The sequence below is a fragment of the Orbicella faveolata genome, unplaced genomic scaffold, assembly GCF_042242905.1.
Source record: "Orbicella faveolata isolate gen_17 unplaced genomic scaffold, um_ofav_v1 contig_2, whole genome shotgun sequence".
In the NCBI taxonomy this organism is placed as follows: Eukaryota; Metazoa; Cnidaria; class Anthozoa; order Scleractinia; family Merulinidae; genus Orbicella; species Orbicella faveolata.
The window spans coordinates 27686502-27708548 of record NW_028301547.1 but is presented as its reverse complement, the minus strand read 5'-3'; the positions used below and the strand labels follow the sequence as shown (position 1 = coordinate 27708548).

The 22047-nt window shown below is 41.7% G+C and overlaps 2 protein-coding genes across 2 annotated transcripts; one reads left to right on the top strand and one right to left on the bottom strand.

Annotated features, from left to right (window-relative positions):
* Positions 1-14632: 14632 nt before the first annotated feature.
* LOC149112681 (uncharacterized) lies at positions 14633-15787 on the bottom strand. Its single transcript, XM_089289356.1, has one exon. It carries the CDS (start codon positions 15785-15787, stop codon positions 14840-14842), a length of 948 nt encoding a protein of 315 aa, XP_089145482.1. The 3' UTR covers positions 14633-14839.
* A 2754-nt stretch (positions 15788-18541) lies between these two features.
* Positions 18542-20494, top strand: LOC149112680 (uncharacterized). The gene has a single exon (XM_089289139.1). It carries the CDS (start codon positions 18633-18635, stop codon positions 20490-20492), a length of 1860 nt encoding a protein of 619 aa, XP_089145265.1. The 5' UTR covers positions 18542-18632; the 3' UTR covers positions 20493-20494.
* Positions 20495-22047: the final 1553 nt, after the last annotated feature.

Here is a 22047-nt window from a genome sequence, read left to right as displayed (position 1 = left end):
ACAATCGACGCTCTCCTTAAGACCGCTCTTCTAAGCGACCAGCTCTGGTCACGACCTACGTTGTACAAACACGTTTGAACTGTCACTCAAACACTTTAATGAAAAAATCTCGAAAGCGACCTTTCCCTAAGCGACCGTGGCCACTTTTGGCAAGTACCAGCTGGTCTTTTCCTGATTCGCCTGAGTGCGATTCGCGTACGTCAACACCGTGACAAAAACAAAAAAAAAAAACACTTCGTGGTCAAATTTACAGTGATGTAACATTTAAAGTGGTAACCGTGATTCCTCGACTTTCAATAACTATTTACATTTTGCAAGTTTTATTCTATTTAGATTAAAGTTTTTCGTAAGCAACCAGCACTAGTTACTACCACTTTTTCAAATACCCGAAGTGGTCGCTTACGAGACCTTCGACTGTATTTGAAAACCAATGAGAATATAAAATTTCAACTAACTTCTAAGTTGAAATGGTATGTATTACTGTACTGAAAACTAAATGGCTCCAACAATTGACTGTTTCCCCTTTGAATGTTTTCTTATTGTATTTTTTTGCCTGCTCAAACTTGAGGGTGGTAGCGACCTTATGTTATTGAATTCTGAACTCCTGATCTGAAGGTTCGGATTAAATTTTCTTCAGACAGCGTGCGGCACTCTTTTGCGCATGTGCAATCATCTGACAAAGTTGGCTTCAGTGAGGAAAAACCTGTTCCACTGACAACAGAAAAACTAAATTAACAGTAGTAACAGTATTTAATAAATTATTTGTCATTTGTGGAAGGTTTTCATGGTATATTTTGTATTATTTTGTGAAGATCATAGAGAAATGTTCACGAGAAAAGGTCAGTGACGAGGCGGCTCGCTCATTACAAAGAGTCAAAGGCGAGAAAATGACGCTTCCAAAGGGAAGAGATTACTGTTAAGCCGCACGAAGAAATCTTAAATTCTCCCGCGCTATACGTGGTGCTTGGTCGCAAAATTTCTTATTGGTTAAAAACCTTCCAGTGTCATTCAAAGCCATACATGCAGATTACGTGACAACTGTGCGCCATTTCCGAGTTACCTTGTGCCTCTGTTTTAAACGAGTCTTCGTGCAAAACCTCTCATATGAAGATGAATTGAATTTTTATGAAAGTGAATCTTCAGGCGGAACTCATTTTCGTATGAATGGTTTCGCACGAAGACTCGTTTTGACACAGAGGCAAAACTCAACTGGGAAATGGCCTATTATGATGTCGGGATTGCTGTTAATACTGGAGGCGGCAATGGAGGCGGCATTGTTTTGTTTGAGCTACATTAGAATTTAATTCGTCATTCTGTTATTCTCCAACCAATCAAAACAAAAGAGACCAATGAGTTCATGATTCGCGTCACTCTCAAAACCCTGCATATGACATGAAAATACTGACGCAGTACGACAAACAGCCCAGCTAGTGTCGAGGACTCCGAGATAGCGCGTTTTTTTATATTTCATCGGACACAGGTAACAGCGCTAATCAAGTCTCCTTTTCTAAATCTTCTCACATATTTGAAAAAAGAATTTCGTGTTTTCACGTTAAACGCTAGAACAAAATGTATCACGTTAATTCAGCAACATCATCGCTTTCTTTTTAGGGTGCTAGCGATGTCATGACAATACGTCAACATCATAGCATTGTTAAGATTCATCCACCAACCACAGTTCAAGGACAGAAGAGTTCTTCTGTTGCTGTGACCACCAATGTGTGGCTTATTTCTGTAGCTGGTGGTTTAATAGATTAGCAAGTTAATACTGATGACTCATGCAGGCGTCGAAGTTTAGCTCAGCATAGCACCCAGAGTTGAACCGGACGTTTAAACTTCTCGCTGGAATGTGATATTTTGAAGCCGTTTTATAAGATTTTCACAAGACCGTCTTAGAGATGCTGGTTGTATCGTTTTGCTTTGTTTTAGTCTTTTTGGCTTCCTTGATCCCGGAGACGCAAGGTAAGGTTGTCTTCAGTCAATGTTCGAAATATTTTTGTTTTAGTGCAGCTTGTTTCAAGTTTTTACTATTACCGTGTAGCAAAAAGGATGAACGAGAATTTTCAGCCACCCTTGACTGGCTCAATTCCACTTAGTAAGGCGTCCAGACGAGACTTTTATTAGTATATGGCTTTGCCGCGGTCGGAATTATAATTAATGAGCCAACACTTTGCGCAGATTACGAATGCTTACAACATTCACCTGTTTTAAAATTTTCTACGTGCAAGAAAAAAAAAAAAAAACACCCCCCAAAAAACCTAAAGCGTTACAAGTTTATTTGCAACTCATTTGGGTACAAAACACGGCAATCGTGACCGTGAAACTGCAACGGCCTAAAGCTGTAGAATTGCTAAGCTTGTGTACGGCCTTTTTCCCACGTTAGCTCAAAGGCAATTACCGTATTAGAGATGGCATACAATGGTAACCTTCAGATTTTGCAATAATTCTAGCCTCTAGGACAATGTAACACTCTTTTCAACAAAATTCCTAGATTTACTTCCATAATTTTATTGTGTTGTAGTCTCGCATAGCATTTCTATTCCAGATCCCTTTTTACCACTTTTTTATCATTGCACCTGTCGAAGACTGGCGTTGCCGGAGTCGAAGCTCTAAACAATTTTAAGCAGCGAATGTTTTCAACGTTTTTCATCTCTAAAAACAGTAATAAAAAACAAAACAAAAAAATAACTGATATTACATAGACTTTAATGGTAAGCAAACTCAAGCGTTTAACGAACACCTAAAGATATTTTTTGTTTAAGGTTTATTTGAAGGCAGCAGATGTAGTCGGTGGCGAAATCTGAAAATACTGTTTTCTCAATGATAACAGTTTAGGGACGTTAAGTAACCAAATCAGTCAAATGTCGGGTTTTGGGGTTGATTTCCGTCATTTGCAAAGATACTTTGGAATTTGAATTTTTAACTAAGGAGAAAGAATTACCAGTTTTCTTTTTCTATACCTCTTTTTGTTTTTTTGTAGAGTTTGGCAAACTAAACTGAGCCCAAATTTGTGATTTGTTTCACACTAAGGCCTACCTAACCTGAGAATATGAGCCTAATTGATTTCGCCACCATATTTTGAAAATGTTATGGGCTCGGTCAATACGGCAAGGTCTCGCTCTGAGATTTTCCCGTAAAGACCTAACTCTCGGTTAATAAGTAGTCAGTCATCACGCTGTCAACTCGGTCAGATTGACCAAAAACGTTAATTCAAGTATTATGGTAGAGTTTTATTGAGTATGTTGTTAAACGAACGATTCCGAATGGAAAGTGCGAAGTTATCATGCTTCACCTAACGGCAGCAATAAGGTTAATATATCTATAAAGCTGCGTAATAATAAATTGGTGAACGACATAAAGATCGTGTTTATGTAAAATAGTGACTCGGATATAAGTGTTCTCAAAAATATATTTGTATCATCCAAATGCGTGTTGTTGTTCATCTGTTGAGAAGGAGATAATGTTAATGTAATAAGCGTTACATAAGGTTGAACCAGTGATATTTCCATACCGTAGACGAGAAAGTCCCTTTTAAACTTGTCCGCGGTGTTCCATAGCGTGGTTTTGTTTCACATGTGTTCAGGCCAGCGATTCGGATAGATGTTCGATCAACAATTACCACAAAATGACAAAGAGGCAGTTTCTTAGTATTATCAAAGACTTGCGTCACCTACCCTGCAAGGGAGTTCACACTCTAGGAAAAAAAGTTGAGAGATGTCGTCATATTTTGTCCAAATGAAAAAGAAAAAATGGACATCTGAGCCGCATGTTTTTGATCAGGAATTAGCATTTCGCTTGCTTGAGGTACGATTTCCATTATTCTAATCCTAATAGTGCTCCGTCCAATTTTACTGTTTTCAGGTCAATGTCGAAATTTGAGATTTACGAGTGCTCCAATCCATGGCTACCGGCTGAATAATCACGTGATACGTACCATTGGCGTCATGAATGAAGATTTCTGCGAGCTGCAATGCTACATGGAGCCAAACTGTGTCAGTTATAATTTTGACGAGCAGGAAGATACAAATGGAAAACATAAGTGTGATCTGAATAACGCTACTTATGAACACGACAACGAACAATCAGGCGACCTCGCGAAGAACGAAAATTATGTGTATCGTGGAGCCGAGGTAAGCATAAAATTGAAGGTAGTAACTTCAGTTTGAAATCTAAAACGTTGAACAGATTTTTTTGGGGATTTTTTGTCACGACCTCGAAACTTTGTGTAGGATCTTTTAAGAAATCAAAATAATGTATTGCACTCGGGAGTGGAGTTGGGTTTAGTGCTAAGTATCTAAGACTCGTTTTTTACATAGCAGGCTTGGATTAGGCTCTCGGGCAGAGGGACACAGATAGCTACAGATGGTTGCCAAGGGAAATATTCCTTGCCCTAGTGGGATTCACGTGCCACTATTTAACAATTAGATTATGAGCTCCAGATTTCTTTGAGGTGTTATATAATAAGTCAAATTACCCACACATTTTGATTGGCTCTCACCTATGACCTATTAGAGGAGAGACGCATAGATGACGTCAATATAACAAACATTTTCTTTCTGTTTTTTTTTTTCCAATAGCGGAAGTTTTTAAAAAATTTAGATAATATTTTACCAGTGAGTGGGCTAAGGATAAGATTGAAGAAATATATATTCTGGAGACATTCCATTTTTCACCCTGCACATCAGAGTTGCCAAATCTTGCAGTCACCTTTGTAAGGTGATATGCTTCTGATGCGGTCGATAGGTATGCTTTCTTTAACAAATTCTCGTAACTTAATGTATTGTCATTAAACACCGCTATTAGACCCTGTCCCCAATTTGCGCTTGTCAGATGCACTTACAAACAACTAATTAACTGTTAAATATCGTCAATGGATATCGCTGTTGTTATGGCTATTTTTGTTCTTTTCCTCGAAGAATGCTTGTGTAAAGAAACCTTGCCAGAACAACGCAACCTGTCAGGCCGGTTTTACGGACAGAGATTACCAGTGTTTGTGCATTCCCGGATTTACTGGCCATGACCTGTGAAAACGGTACCAATACATTCTGTTGTAATGAGTGCACTTAACTTGGTGGTGAGAGGTTTTCGGGGTTATATACCAAGAATGAGAAGTTATAGCAGGGAGTTGCAACTATGAAAGTTGGCTTTCTGTCGCTGCTATCATTGTTGTTGTTGTTGTGGTTGCTATTACTACTGCTGCTGTTGTCGAATCTTGCTTAAAAGTTTAACAGGCAGTTCATGCTGGGAGATCACACGGAATATGATAACAATTATCTCCGGTGAGATAATTTAATAACAATTGTCGTTACGATATAGATATTCCACGGGAATATTTTTGTGTTAGATATTGACGAGTGTACCGACGGAACACACAAATGTGATGTCAAAGGCGCTGTGTGTAACAACATCCGGGGATCCTATAACTGCACGTGCAAAGATGGATTTTATGGAGATGGAATAAACTGCACTGGTTTATTTATTTATTTATTTATTTATTTATTTAACATTTCTTTATACACGGTTAAAAATCATCAGGTAATACTAATATTTAAAATTAATACTCATAAACTACTAATAAACAGTCCATGCTAAATACTAATTAATAAAAATTGAAGTAGTAAATGCTAATTTAAATATTAAACTAATCCTGTTTTCCATGAATGCCGTGTCTAACTTTGCTTTTAAATTGATTAAAGGATTTTATCATCCTGGTAACTATCTGTAACACAGTTTGGTTTAATGCATTTCATCAAATCTAGGTAAGCTTACATACGAGGCTTCAGAATGAGGCACACTATGTCAGAGACCACACCCTTTCAATAAAAAGGTTTTCCGGTGACACTTCTTCGATGTTGTGGAAAAAAAATCTCAGCTTATTTCGGATAATGATTCAGTTAATCAATCGTAAATTTTCTTTCAATTCATAGCCGTAGCTAGAGTTTGACGTGCTTGGGTTCTCGCAGTTTCTTCTATAAAAAGACATCTTCTCCTCCCGTGATTGTACGTACAAGAAGTCAGTCACAAATTACTAGATGGTGATGTACCTCGTCAGTACGTGTACTGAAGGAAATCTCATACCGAGTCTTTGAGACGCGTGAGACTAGTTAGAGGGACACAATAATTCAAGATTTCCTTTCTTGCATATGTCTCTTTCTCCTCCTCTTACTTTTTCTTTTATTTTCTGCAGAGAAGCCACAGTTTCTTGTCATTTGTCAATGGAAAACGGGAGAAATAACCTGCCAAAACGGAAGAAAAATCAGCATACTAGACGCGAACTATGGCAGGCTGGATAGGGATACGTGTTTACCTGCGGCCATGAGCAACATTAACTGTCGTGCCAGCAATTCTCTCCAAATCGTGCAGGACATGTGTAACGGCAAAACCCAATGTCAGCTGCTTGCGACAAACTCAGTGTTTGGGAACCCGTGTAGGGGAACATACAAATATCTGCAAGTCAAATACGCATGCCTGGAATAGTGGAGATAAAACTAAACATTTTAATTTTTTTGTAGTTTATTTTAGTCTGCAGACTCATATTATACTTTTTTCTATTTATTCTCTTCTTTTTCTCTTCTGTAAAATATACAAGAGTGAATGAAATTAACATTGCTACGTTGTTGCAAGTAAAACACCCTGTCTCTTTGGATCCCCAAAGTTAAGCCGTGTTCGGAGGGACTAGTACTTGGGTGAGTGACCTACTAGAAATACCCGTGTTGGGAGATTTCTCAGGATCTTTTCCAAGACCACATCAGGATTGACACAGTGCTGTGGTTGTTCAAGAATTTAGCTGCTCATTTCGAAGACGTGTCATCCAGTTTAACTATCGGCTATGGAGTCCCCCAAGGATCTATACTGGGCCCGATTTTGTTTGTGGTATACATCAACGATCTCTCGCAAAGTCTGCTAAAGTCTTCAATAGGCATGTACGCTGACGATACGGTTATGTACTATTCTGACTACAGCGCAGATATCATCAAGCAGGTTCTACAAAACGATCTAAACAATGTCCAAAAATGGTTAGCAAACAACAAGAACTCAATGGATGCTCTTTGGTACTAGGCAAAAACTAGAACATTGTCCAGACCATAGATTACAACTCCATGGAAAAGAAATTGAAAGAGTATCAAGTTTTTGTTACTTAGGGGTTACACTAGATGAGAATCTGTCATGGAACGAGCATGTAGAATTGGTTTGTAACAAAGTGAGCAAGTGTCCCGCTTACTCACTTTGTAACAAAGTGAGCAGGCGTCCCGCTTAAGACCTTTCCTCACCCTAAAAGCTGTTAAATGCGTGTATAATTTTTTAACACAGCCGATGTTTGATTACACTGATACGGTATAGGGTGGGCTGTAAATCGGATGCAGTAACACCTTGCAACGTCTACAAAACAGGGCAGCACACATAATACAAAGGAGGGCAACGACCGAAGAAGCTTTCAAAATGTTAGGGTGGGTTGATTTGGAAACACAAAGGGAAGCACACAAATGTATCTTAGTTTTTAAATGTCTAAATGGCTTAGTTCCTTCGTATTTATCGGATTACTTGATTAGAAATCGCACTATTCACACTTACAAGACAAGACACAGGAACAACATTTACCTACCGAACCCTAAGTTAACGCTAGGGTGTAACACATTTAGATTTTCAGGCGCGGTTTTTTTTAATGATTTACCCACATCAGTAAGAGAAGCCACATCGCTTTTCATTTTTAAGAACTCTCTTAGTTTTCATTTTAGCCCTTAGTTTTCTACCAATATAATATTTAGATATACTTTGATTGTTCTCTTTTATTGTATTGATCTAGAAAAATTGTACTTCATAGATATGTAATTTCCTTTTTATTCAATTTTTAAACTCCTTGCACATAACGTTGTGGTAATTTTTAAATTCTGAATTTTTTATCACGTAGTCTTCATTTTACGCAGGGCCCTTTTTGATACCAGCCAATGGCTGATGGGGCTACCCTGCCTAAAGAAAAATTACTTGACTTGACTTGATTTCATGCCGGGGTATACTTGTCATCCCGCCAGACATCAGTTCATAAACGTCTCTTTCCATCTATTTTAATATACTGCTTGGTGACTTGGTGAAATGGGTAGGGTTAATGCTCTTTAATTTATCGATCAAACAGAAACGTATCGGTATACCCAACAGAATCAAGGCTTATCTTCCAAGAGCAGAGCATATACTTTATTATAATTCTTTAATTAAACCATTGATATTATATTGCAGCGTAACATGGACAAGCTGCTGCAGCCACGACAACATAAGTAAGATATTCAGGCTGCAAAAACGTTGTGCTCGTATTATCCCTGACGCCCAACAACGCCATAGCACTGTAGATCTATTTAATACCTTAGGATGGGTACCATATTACATCGAGACTGATATAAAAAGATGTACAATAGCTCATGAAAGGATTATGGGTGCTTGCCCGTTATGCATAAACGATTTATTAAAACTAAATAACAGCCAGCACAATAGGAATACAAGGGGCGCTAATTTTACCATTTTACCGACAAGATTTAATAGAGCGAAAGAGGGAGGTCGCACGTTTTCTGCACCGACTATTACATGTTGGAATCACCTCCCCCTTAAGCTGCGCGCCTCTTCATCTGTAAATATCCTTAAGAACGCTTTGTACAAACATTTTAAATCAAGTTAGCTCAATAATTAGATTTTTACTCCTTTTTTAAATAATAATTTTTAGATTGCGATATTTTAGTGATAATCTTTGATTATTGTTTATAGTAGATTTTTAACTTTTAGCACATTTAAGAGGGCCACAAATTTATTAGTTGATAAACTATTACGTGTCACCCTCGATAAATAAAGTTTTGATTTGATTTGATTTTGACAGAAACATTAACATCGTCCTCCCGGGGATACCAAGGGTATTTGGCTAGGTGATGTGCCCGGGGGGCGGGGGGGAGTTTATCGTCTGTGGTTGATGTTGGAGTTGGGCCGTTTACAGCCTTGTTGGAAGAGTAAGGGTTTTCAAAAAAGTTGCCTCGTAATCATCATGGAGCTAGCTTTTGAAATACTTAGTTTAATTCTTTAATTAAAATTAAGGCAGTTCTTTTGTCAGTGGACCGAGTCGACTCAGTTCAATCGGAGCAGGGGAGGGATTGTGGGTGGGAATGTGGCCTTCGTCGGGTGAGATGTCTGTTATTCTTTTTACCTGTATTTATTTCCTCGCGGAATGTGCCAAACTTTGATTTGATGCTATAATTATCTATGAAACGAATATAAGAATATATCGAATTGCTTTTACTGACTGACTAGAATTCATTCCGCTTCGATGAAATATCTGTTGTGATCTCAGTCTTCTATAAAGTGATGTCTCAGCTTCTTCCTCCTCCAGCAACAAGTTTCTAGGGTTAACCTCGGTTTCTGTAGAGTCTTGTATTCTCCTGGTCACTGCGACAGCAGAAAAAACCCTGCAAGTGGCTTTTACTCAGCTATTCTTCTCTATCAGTCGATTTTTCTGCATATCCTTTAACACAAGTCCCGTAGGAACAAATGTACTAGCCGGTGAGAGGGTTCAAGGGCTGGTAACATGTACTGATGGGTCTGAGATCAGTCCTTGTAGGGGCTGGGGGTGAGGTCTGGGGGATCTTCCACCGGGAAAGGATTGAAAATCTAGACACGGTCTAACGCCATCTGGAGCGTTTTAGGACACCTTTTTGAGATACTTTTGAGATGCAAGCCTAATTTAAGTCATTTTTTGAACATGATACTGACCACTGTCGTATAAAATACATTAACTAGCCATAGAGTGCTCAGCAGTTGATGTAACGCAATCCCAAAGTAGTCGCAGAAGAGCGAAAATTAACAAGACTTCTGGAGAAAACGGACATTGCAGGCTTCCAGGAAAATGCTTTAGCCGACAAAAAAGTTTCAAAGATTTTACCTCACATTAGTGGAAGGATATAGCGGTTCTTTTATCCTCCAAAGCTTATCAATTCTAACTCACTTTTAATATTTCCGACTGGTAAGTCGAACTGTAATATAATTTGAAACCTTGTCGTTGTGCCTAGATATCTTCTCGGTCGTTTGGGTGGGGCCTCGCCCATGCCGACAGCTGGGTCTATCGGAGCTGTGCGTCGTGAACATGTCTAACCAATCTCTACGAAATTATCATAGAGAGTTTCTGACTGTGTCTTCTCCTTCACACAATGGTCCCCGATTGCCAAATCTGACTCGAGCAGATTGTTTCCTATGTTATTCCATAGTTGATTCAGATATATTTGAATTAAATTAAATTGTTTCCGAAAATAACGAGCACCGAACATATTCTCACCAAAGTGTTTTTTTCCGTGGAATTTCTTAATCACGTTGGTTCTGGTGATTTTTTTTTTTTTTTTTTGCGATCAATTTTTTTTTTCTTTATTCTTTTTAAATGCTACTTACACTACTTACAATACAATATTAATGTAGTTACTTACACTACTTACAAAAAACATATTACTTACGCCACTTACGATACTAACACTTAGTCTATATAATACGCAAAGCCATACTCACGCTACTAACAATACTAATACTTACACTGCTTACAATACAACATAATTAGATTACTTGCCCTTCTTACAATTCTAGCACGGTAAGATCATACCAGTTTACTCCTGTCACTAATGTACATTCCGAGTTGCAAATTACAGAAAATATGCATGGTATATATGCGCCTTGTTTCTTTTCCTTTCATTTTTATTTTCGTTTTCAGGGGACTAGGGTCGAGTTGTCAAGAGATTACAAAAGAGGCAACAGAGGCTCCCACTTTTTTAAAACGATTGTAGTTGTATTTTTTTCCATTTCATAGATATGTTTTAAATACAGTAAGAAATCATTTAGTTTTGGAGAACATTTTTTCTGTCTACATAGCCAAATGTAATATTTAGCATTTAAGCAGCAGAAGTTAATTTGGAGTTTATGTTTAGAGCTATCCGGCCTTAGGCCCAGTGCTGTATCAGGCTCTAAGGGTGTCTCCTTGGCAATAACTTGGCAAGACTGTAGCCATACTTCAAAATTGTTCCAAAAATATTGAGTTTTTGGGCAAGCCCAAAATAAATGTACAAGTCTCTCTGTTTCTCTTTCGCAGAAAGTGCATTTCTCGCTATCGACGAGAGCAATTTTTTTCAAGAAGTTGTTTGTTGATATTCTTCTATGAAGAAATTTAAAATTGAAAGTTATAAGTTTTGTGCTCTTTGTACATTGAAAAGCCATTTGGTAAACCTTTTTCCAGTTGAGCTCTTGTTTTGTTGTGAGAGTGACGTCTTCCTGCCACTTTTGTTGACTTTGATTGGGTGGTTCACTTTTTCCTGATACAAGTTTCTTATATACTAGTCTACTAGGTTTTTTGCTTTTTAAAAATTTTGACAAGAAACTTTCATGTTTAATAGAGGTTCTGATGTTATGGGGTATATATCTTTGAAGAAGTTTTATTGAAGAAATGATTCCAAGAAAGGTTAAAAAGGAAGGTCGGGCTGTCAGGTCATGTATAGTCTGGAAAGCAGTGAGCGAGAGAAACTTTCCGGAGTCATCCATTAAATGTTCTACTTTTGTTATTCCTTTGAGGAACCATTCTTTAAAAAACACTGGTCTATTCCCAACTCTTATTAGTGAATTATACCATAAGGGCGATGACCGAAAGTGATAGTCTGATACAATCTTTTCTTCATAATTGGCTTCTGACCAGATTTCAAGAATTTCTTTGAAAAAAGGATCTGATACTTTAATAATGTTACGACTGTCTTTTATGTTTAGATTTCCAGTTAGTGTTACTTCACCTCCATATTTTTCAAGTTCTGAGTCAAAAAATCTTTTCCAGCTTCCATTGTTTTCCTTATCTAGATACTTCTTTATCCATGTGGCTTTGAGAGATCTATTAAAGGAGGTTATATCAATCATTTTAAGTCCCCCTTCTGAGTAATCATTAATCATTACCTTTCTTTTTATTTTGTCGCCTTTGTCATTCCATAAGAAGTTGTAAAACATTACATTTATCTCCTTTATTGCTGTATGATTTGTTTGCAGAGGAGAAAAAATATATACCAGTTGTGAGGCTATGAGGCTTTTTAAAACAGTAATTTTACCTAAAAGGCCAAGTCTGCGAAGTTTCCAGCATCCCAGAATCGATTTAATTTTTTCTATTTTATCTTTGTAATTCAAAGATATAGTTACATCAGGGTCTGTTGACAACCATACCCCTAACGCTCTGACTTTTTTTTTTGGCCATTTGAAGTCTTTTTCAGGGCAAAGTTTAAAATCCCAATCCGCACTTGCACCGATCCACAAAGCTTCTGTCTTTTTGCTGTTAAGTCTGAGGCCGGATATATCACCGAAATAGTCTATTATCTTCCAAGATTCTAGAAAGGATTCTTCGGAGCCGTCTAAAATAAGGGTCGTGTCATCTGCATATTGGCTAAGTTTAATTTCTTTGTCCTTTACAATTATGCCACGGATTTCTTTTTTTTTTTGGCGAATTGCATTGGCGAGTACTTCCACAGAGAGAATGAATAGATACGGTGACAGAGGGCAACCTTGCCTGACTCCCCGGTTGAGCTCAAAGAAATTACTTGCCCATCCATTGTTTAAAATACAGCTTTCGCTATTGCAGTAAAATACTTTTAATCAGTTCAGCAGTGATGGGCCGAAACCAAAGTATTGGAAGGTTTTACGAATAAAGGGCCACTCTAGGGTATCAAAGGCTTTTTCAAAATCAAGAAAAAGGAGCAGTCCCGGCATATTGTTTGCTTTTGAAAATTTGATGACGCTGTCTATTAAACGAATATTTTCTCCGATGAATCTGTCTCTAATGAAGCCGGTTTGATCGTCAGAAACAAGTTTTGGCAGGAAAGTTTTGATGCGGCTTGCAATAGCTTTTGTTGCAATTTTGTAATCGCAATTCAAAAGCGTTAAAGGTCGCCAGTTCTTTATTGAATTAAGGTTAGCATCCTTTTTTGGTATGAGCTTAATAATGCCCCTCCTTTGTGATATTGAGAGCTTTCCAATTTCGTAGGAATAATTAAAAGAGTGTATCAAAATTTCCGCCACCTCATTCCAAAACACTCTGTAGAATTCGCAGGGGAGACCATCGGTTCCTGGGGATTTATCTGTCACCATACTTTTCAGCGCTTCTAAACATTCATTCTTCCTTAATTCTCCCTCACAGAGAGATTGTTCATCGTTATTTAAAACCTTTTTGTTTTCTTGCTGTGGAAAGAAGAAAGCCCCTTCTTGGTTGTCAATAGCTACATTAGAACTGTAAAGATTTTGGTAAAACGATTCACATTCTTTTAAGATCTCTGTCTGTACAAATGAGGTCGTTGTCATTGACTTTGAGCTGGGTTATTGTTCCTTGTTTACAATGTCTCTTTTCCAGATTGAGAAAGTATTTGGTATTTTTCTCACCTTCATTGTACCATTGAGATTTAGATCTTAAAATTGCTCCTTTTGTCCTGTATTCTATTATTGCCGCCAGTTCGCGTTTCTTTGTTTCAAGGTCCGACCACACTTGTTCTCGTCGAGTTTCGTCGCCACTAAATTCAGGAAGACGTTTTTCAAGAGTTGCGATTGCTTGTTCTATTTCCTCCTCTTTTCTAGCGAGTTTCTTTTTCTTAGAAGTTCCATATTTCAAGGACTCCTCTCTCACTTTCAATTTAACCATTTCCCATAGTAAATTAGGGTTAACAGTATCATCTTGCGCGTATTCAACCTTGGTTTGTTTTATGATTGATTTTATCCGATTAACATACTCAATGTCATTTAAAAAAGAGGTGTTAAGTTTCCAAAAGCCTCGTCCTCTATTGTTAGAATGCAGCGAGATTTGTAATGTAATCATGGAATGATCCGTTTTGTATCCTGGTGATATGTCCGCACTGACGGTGTTACAAAATGCAGTCTGATTTACTAGGAAAAAGTCGAGCCTACAGTGAACTTCAGGTTTCTTTTGTCGCCACGTGAATCTGGAACTCTCAGGGTTTAAAACTCTCCATGCATCTATTAAATCCAGGTTTACAGAGAAATCGTTTATCACTTCCAGCGGTTTTTTGTGGGATCTGGCAAGACCACCTTTTTTGTCCTTGTCAACATTCAGTACTAGGTTAAAGTCTCCACCAACAATTATCTCCTCGCATTTAAAGTCGAGTAGCTGATTAAAAACAGAGGTGAAGAAATTCGGATCATCTTCGTTTGGAGCGTATATATTTGCTTAAGGTTATGTGTTTTCCATTTGTAATCAGGTCACATATTATGAATCGTCCCTTGGGATCGGTGTAAGCTTTCAAGAGCTGAAAACTGAAATTATTGTTAAAAAGTATGGCTACACCTGCTTTGTTACTAGAACAACAGCTGTATAATGCCTGGTAACCCCATTCAGCTCTCCAATCATGTATATTGTCTTCCGTACAATGGGCTTCTTGGATAAAATATACCGACATTTTTTTACATTTGAGCCAGTTGAAAATTTCACGTCTCTTAAACTTGTCTCCTAGTCCCCGAGTATTAATCGATCCTATTCTGAGATCCATTTTTCTCATATATTTTGTTAAAAATAATTTGATCGAAGGCGCTCAAGTGCATTGCTGAAATAAACCTTGAAAGTGTAAGCTGGCAAAATAAATAAAAAATACGAATATTTACATATCTACACATAAACACACTTAAAATCAATAATATTAGAAGACTGCTGATGGAATACGGTTGCATTCGTTACTTTGTTCGTATTTTTCATTTTAGAGCCGCCTAATATTAGTTCTAGATGTAGCGGAGGCCGAATCTATCAGGCATAATAATAACAACAACAAAAAATAGAAAACTATGTATGGACACATTATGCTTACAGTTCAAGTTCCTTACCCAAAGGCCAAAATTTACCTCGGACGAACAGCTTGTCGGGCTGTGCCTTGCTAAATGAAGCCGGCATGTTGTTTCTCCTGGCCTTCTTAAAGGTATCCATTTGTGCCCTCCGCCGCTCCACGATCTCAAAAGGCAGATCTTGATACATCTTAAAATTGGTTTCTCGCAGTCGGGGACCTAAAGCGAGCATGCTTTGACAATCCTTGAATCTCAGAAATCTTGCTAGAATAGGCCGGGGTTTCCCTTCTTTCTTCTTACCAAGGCGGTGGACTCGTTGGATTTCTACCGAGGCAGCATCAACATAGCCAAGATCCCTTTCGAGGAACGAACGTAGCACCAATTCCGTATCTTCTCTGCTCGCGTCGTCCTCTGGAATGTTTTCGAATTTCAAATTTTCACGCCTAGAGTAGGCTTCAAGATACAGGTGTTGGTCTTCTACTTCTTTAACTTTGGCTCCAAGCTTAAGGTTCTCCTCCTCCAGGCTTTTTAACTTCGTGCTGGTATTATCTTGCAATTTTTTTAGACTCTGCGAAGCTTCTTGGCGATCTGCTTCGATTGAATTTAAGCTCTCTTTAATATCATCAACATCGCGTCTTGTGGGGGCGTGACAGCTCTCTAAATTTTGCACACGTCCTTCAAGTTTCAAAAGAGTCGCTTGAAAATCTTTCACTGATTTTTCAATACTGTCCAGTTTGTCTAGCTTCTTTAAAATGTTTTGAAGTGTGTCGCTAAACTCTTCGGTCATATTCAAGGCCGGTAAACTTACGTCTTCTTCTGTGTCTAGCTCGCTTACTTCATGGACACGAACAGCGTGCTCGCCGCTTTTCAATTTTTTGCTTTCTGGAGAGGCGTTCGATATCGAAGATTCGTCTGACGAAGACACTCTAGTTTTCCGTTTGTTCAGTGTTTCCTCCAGAGTTTCGGCCATTAAAATCCGCAGAGCAATTGAATTTAAGGCGGGCGGCTTAAGAAAACACGTCTCACTCCGCCATTGCTCCCCAGTCTCCCCAGGTTCTGGTGATTTTGGTGGTGGTAGTGGAGGAGGAGGTTCTTATAATGTTGTGAAAGATCAGCAAAGAGATTGTTGTTATAATACAGCTGGTCATGGCCTGGTAACCATTAAGTAGTATATAGGGAGGTTGACAAATACCGTTTCGCAGAGGGAGAAGCATTTCCCCGTTTTGAAACCACCAGGTGTAATTCCGGAGTTCGCAAGCTCGCTTCGGTTAAACATGGGGATTTCAAAACGGGGAAATGGTGCGTCCCTCTGCAAAACAGTATTTGTCAACCTCCCTATATACTACTACGGGGAAGGGAGGGAAGGGGATGGAATCCAATTAGATAGAAACGACCGCGCTGTTACACCGCCCGAACAGCGGCAATGGTTCGAGGAACAAGCAAGTGTGCGTGGTTGATGCGTGGCCGGAAAGAAAACTGCGGAAAGGGCTGTGTCGGCGCTTATTGCAGGCAGCACAACTATCAACTCAAGAAAGGAATGAAAATTCCTGCCCCGTGCAGAAGCTGCGGAGTTGGGGTTTTGTGTGATTACCGTCTTCGCATTCCATGCGGCGGGAGCGCGCTAAAACAGCGGCTTATCCGCAAGCGGAAAAAAGCAAAGAAAACTTTTGAACTTGTTTTGCTCGAGCTGATGTCAACCCAATTAGAGAAATAAAACCTTCCGTTATATCACAAGTCACTATGTATTCCGTTGACCAAAGGTTTGAAGAAATTCTGAAAGAAGAGTTTGCAAAATTCGATCCAGCAACGTTGCAGTATTTAGAGCAATTACTTGCAGAAAACGAGCCAGCTGTTAGAAAGATTGCTCAGAACGTGCTGGATGAACCCATTTCCCAAGAAACGGAGAAGCGTTTGCAAAAACCTTTACTTCCAAAACCTTACCAACCAAGACCTCCTCCCCGGCAAAGAAAGGCGAGAAAAAATCAAGAGCTTCTGAGGGAGTACGACCCTTTTCCTGCGCAGAACATCCGAACAGTGACAGACTACCAGAATGAGATTCTGGACCTGTTCGATGATGCAAGCCATGAGGGGGAAGAGAGTAAAGGACGGCGTTATATTCGATGGCGCTTCATCAGAGGTCTGGAAAAAGACCTGACAACAAACTTTATGGAAAAAATTCGAGGAAATGTTGACACATCGTTTTACCTGAGGCATGTTTTCTCGTATCAGTTGCGCAACATTGAAGATGGAACGGTGATTCCGTACTACGAAAACCACGGCTCACCTTGGATAAACAGACTAGCAGAGGCAGAAGAATGGCTGAGTGAAGAAGAGACGAAACGACTGGACCATGACAAAATCGAAAGACCATCAACAAAGTGGGAGTTTGTAAGCTTTTTTAATGTTGACCTGAAGGTTGTGATTGACCGTCGACCGTTGTTGGGCGCAGACTCTTTGCCAGACTGGATTCGCGACCTTGCCCATGGCGGGGCGATGGCGGCTTTGGATACGTATAGAGACAACTTGTGTCTTTGGCGTTGTATCGCTGTGCACCGAGGAGCGCGCGCCGATCGAAGTACAAAAGCAGCCCGCGGTCTAGCCAAGAGTTTCTTCAAACTCAAAACCATGCCGACCGACTGCCAAAAACGTCTCTGGATGAATTAGAAAAGGTTGAAATGCATCTGAATCAAGGTAGAGCTTTTTCGGACTGGCTAGGCATCCGGGTGTATGAGCCCGAGAGGGGGGCGGGAGAAGTGGTATGGCACCTTAGGCGAAACCCAGCAGCTAGTTTGAAGAACATTCTGACAATCGGTATCTACGAAGGGCACGCGTTTATCATCAAAGATATTGCCAGGTTGGCCAAAAATTATGCATGCACTCATTGCAGAGCGAGATTCACACAAGTTCGGAATCTCCAACGTCATTTCCAAACCTGCAGTGCAGGGAAAACGGTAATCGATTGCCCGGGTGAAAGGGTCGAGGCGTTGCAGACAGCTTTCGAAAAAGCTTTCTATCCAAAGGACAACGCTTCCAAAGAATCGCTTGTGTGGCTTGAACGAGAAGCCAAGCGGCGGAAAATCCAGATTCACCACGCAATGTCCGGGCATGGTGGTGAGCGTTGGGTTGAGCGCGCGCCTGTCGACGGGTACAACCCCGCAACGAAGACTGTTTTTCAATACCACGGCTGCCACTGGCACTGGTGTCGAAAATGTTACCCGCAAGATCGCGACAAAAGCATTTACCGCAACAACCAAACACGCGAAGATATGTACCAAGCCACAATGAAACGCACAAGATTCCTACAAGAGGCCGGCTACCAAGTTATCGAGGCATGGGTGTGCGAAGTTGGGAAAATCGCCGCTGATCCGCCGCGGGCCGAAACAAAAAGCTATCAGCACGCGATCTTGCACGATTTCGAGGCGTATGGCGATAATAATCATCAGAAGGAGCCGACGCCCGCGCTCACGATAGAAAACGCGCACGTGCCAATTTCGGTGAGCGTTGGCAACACCCTTGAAAGAGAGCCCACCCACATCTGTGAAAGAGACTCCGCTGAGTTGGTCCGCAAGTTTACGGAAGAGCTGGAGAGACGCGGAGAAAACATCCGGGCCCAGGTACGAGCGGAGTGTGTGCCAGATGACGTGTACCTGCTTCCAAAAGCGCAGCGGCAAAAAATCGAAGAATGGTGCAACCAGGTTCCTGTCGTCGGCTTCAACTCAGGAAGTTACGATCTGAATCTGATCAAAAACCACTTCGCCGGCCGCCTTGCTGAAACATCGCCCAAAGTCAGAGTGGCAAAAAACGGGAACAAAACCATGTTCTTGCTGACTTGGGGATTCCGTTTCCTTGATATCATTAACTACCTTGGGCCGGGGACGAGCTACGAGAAATGGGTGAAAGCCTACGAATGTAAGACAGTGAAATCGTGGTTTCCATACGAATGGTTTGACACCCCCGAAAAGCTTGATTTCCCTGGGCTCCCAAAATACGAGGAGTGGTATTCGAAGCTAAAGGGTGGATACGTTCTCACGCGGGATGAATGGGAGGGGTGCCAGCGATTGTTCAAAGAAAAGGGCATGCGTACCTTCGCAGACTGGCTGCGTTACTACAACAATCTCGATGTGGCTCCCGGCCTTGAGGCTCTGGAAAAGATGAGAAACTTCTACACCGAGAAGGGAATCGACATTCTGAAAGACGCTGTCAGCATCCCAGGCGTGAGTTTGCATTACTTGCTCGGGGGAGCGGTTGAGCGAGGTGCGGAGCTTTACAGCCCGGGCAAAGAAGCGTATGAGATGTTCAAAGAAGCTGTTGTCGGGGGCCCGAGCCTCGTTTTCACAAGGTACAGCGAAGTTGATGTTACAGAGATAAGGTCTCATCGAACATCAGAACCGCGTCTTTGCAAAAATATCCTTGGTTATGACGCCAACGCCCTCTATCTTTCGACCATGCTCAGAGAAATGCCTTGCGGGAAGGAAAGGGTCGTGCACTACAGCGGCGCGTTCCAAGCGGAGGCGGCTCCTGTACTAACGCACAGGCTCAAAGAGGGAAGCTGGTTTGGATTTGCCGAAGTCGACATTGAGATTCCGGAGCGCTTGCGGCCAAAGTTTGAGGAGATGTGTCCTTTCTTTTACAACAAAAAGGTGCCTGGCGAAGCTGTGCCGAAACATATGGCCGATTACTTGGCTAGAACTGGCAGAAAGCGCGGAGACGAAAAAAAACTTGTGGGGGCGCTGTCTGCAGAACGGTTGTTGGTGTACGCCCCTCTGCTGCTGTGGTACGTGAACCACGGGGCGGTAGTCACAAAGGTTTACAGAACAATCGACTACCAACCGGCCAAGATCTTTCCCTGGTTCGTGGAGCAGGTGACGGAGGTGCGCCGGACAGGAGACGTGGATAAAAGCAAGGCGCTGCTCGCTGAAGTGTTCAAACTGCTGGGAAACAGCGCGTACGGGAAGTTCATTGAAGCTTTGGAGCGGCAAACTAACGTGATTTACACCAAAGACGAGAAGGTAGTCGACAGAGCCTTGCGAAGCGCGTATTACTCTGATCTTAACGAGATCGGGAAGGCGAATGAGTTGGAAAGCCGGAAGCCTCGGATCACAATCAGACGGCCGTTTCGAGTTGGAATTGCTGTCTATCAGCTGGCAAAGCTGCGGATGTTGGAATTCGATTACGACTTTCTTGACAGGTATTTCGACAGAAGAGATTTTGAGCTGATCCAGATGGACACGGACAGTAACTACATGACTATCTCTGCAAAGCGTCTCGAGGACATTGTTCGGCCGGATCTGAAGCCAGAATTCGAGGCGCAAAAAAAATGTTGGCTGGCTTGGGACAAGTGGAGCGGCCGCACCCCTGGTCTCTTCAAGCTTGAGTGCGAGGGCAGCCGGATGATCGCGCTCTGCTCGAAGTGTTATTTCGTCGACGAAGCAGAGAGCGAAAAAAAGAAGTTTAGCACGAAGGGGATGTCGAAGAAGCAGAACGAGATCACGTGGCAGCGTTTTAAGGGAGCGTTGGAAGGCAGCAAAGATATGGCAACCAACAGAGGTTTCAGGATGCGGGACGGACATATGGTCACTTACGAGCAGAAGAAGCTGGGGCTGAGCGCTTACTACGACAAGCGGTGGGTGCTGCCCGATGGGATACACACCGAACCAATCGAATTTCACATTTAGTTCACGTCAGCCGCAGGAAGACTAGTGTTTGGAGGGACAACGAGAAGTTCTTCACGCACGAAGCTGCGCTTGGGGCCGTGGCGCAAATAGTAGAGAACGAGTTGATCCGGTCTGGTAAAAGATCTTTCAATACTGTAAACTTTCAAAGACCAGATTTGATCTGTGGCTCTTTTTACACCGCCTTCAAGCTCTCCGGGCTGGTAGAGTTAACGAACTTGGACAAGAGAGGGGAGTATTTTTTCGTTTTTCCCAACAGGCCTTGAATAAGATGCCGATGGCCTTGCATAAACAGGTTTTTCTTTGATGGCAACGGCGGGTTTCTTGCCGATAAGGCTTGTTACCTCGTTTTTCAAAGCCGAAACAACTTCTGGAAGTCTCTTCACGCAGGTAGTGGATCGCTGGCCCTCAGGGAGTCGCATTTCCACGGCGTACTGGTGCCCGAACAAGCGCTCAGCCAGGGTGCGGTTGAAACGTTCAACAATGGCGTGGTCGCGGTGAATGTCAACGCGCTCGCGCCGGATATATGTTTTGTGCTTGTCCATCTCTTTTGTGACAGCGCCCATGAATTCGCGCCCGGGGTCAACCTGCAGCATTTGAGGCCATTTCAGAGGCGCGCGCTTGTAAATCTTCTGAAAGGCCTGGGCGACCTCATCGGAATTTTTCGAAGTCAGGGGTTCGGCCTCTTTGTAGCGGCTGGCCACGTCGACAACGGTCAGCGCGTATTTGTAAACTTTGCGGCCGCGGGGCGGTTTGTCGTGCGGCAGAAAAAGAAGGTCCGCCTGGTGGACCTTGTTGGGTGTGGGAACGTCGAATTTCGGCCGAGGAATTCGCCTCGGCGCGGGGAGGAATATCTGCCAGAGTGCTTGCCTGATCAGCCACTTTTTTGCGGTTTCTTCAGGTACTTTGGCGGCCTCGGCTAATTTTTTGATCGCGGCGATACCTTTCCAGTAGCCCCCGGGGCCGTAGTATCTCTTTGCGAGTTTGGCGTCCATCGCTTTACACTATAAGCAAGGCGTAAAAAAGTTTAAAGGAACCGGAAGGCTGCGTAGCCCTGAGCGAGCGGCCCGGCGCCCACGAACATGAGTTCGCCATTTTTCTGCTGCTCGCTTGGCTGATCTGAGAAATCTGAGAACTTGGGCTCTTTGGGGGGTATCATTTGTTCGTCGGGATGCGCCTGGTTGTAGAGTTTGAAGGCATAGTCAGTGTTGGTGAAGTTCTGCTTGGCCTCCGCCTTTATTTATGCATTGGTCGCAATCCAGTCGAGAAGTTTGGTGCGGTCGCGCGTGTATTTGGCGTAAGCCGCTTGGTACGCCTCGAGAGCTTTGTCATGGCGCTTTTTTTCTTCAAGTGCAGCTTTGTCGCCCCCGCCAAGCGACCTCGCCAGATAATTGCCTCCGATAAAAGCCGCGGCGTTCAACACAGCCCCGCCAACCATAATCGCGATGCTTGCCATGGTTATATATATCGGAAGCTTTTTTCAAATCATTAATTTCAGGCGCTGTCGGGAAGGATTTTTTGGTCCTCGAGGTACTCTTTGAGCGCGATGCTACCCGCC

Bases quoted from the DNA above. Each gene is read 5' to 3' on its own strand.
- LOC149112681 (XM_089289356.1), bottom strand. From the start codon at position 15,787: ATGGCCGAAACTCTGGAGGAAACACTGAACAAACGGAAAACTAGAGTG.
- LOC149112680 (XM_089289139.1), top strand. From the start codon at position 18,633: ATGTTCTTGCTGACTTGGGGATTCCGTTTCCTTGATATCATTAACTAC.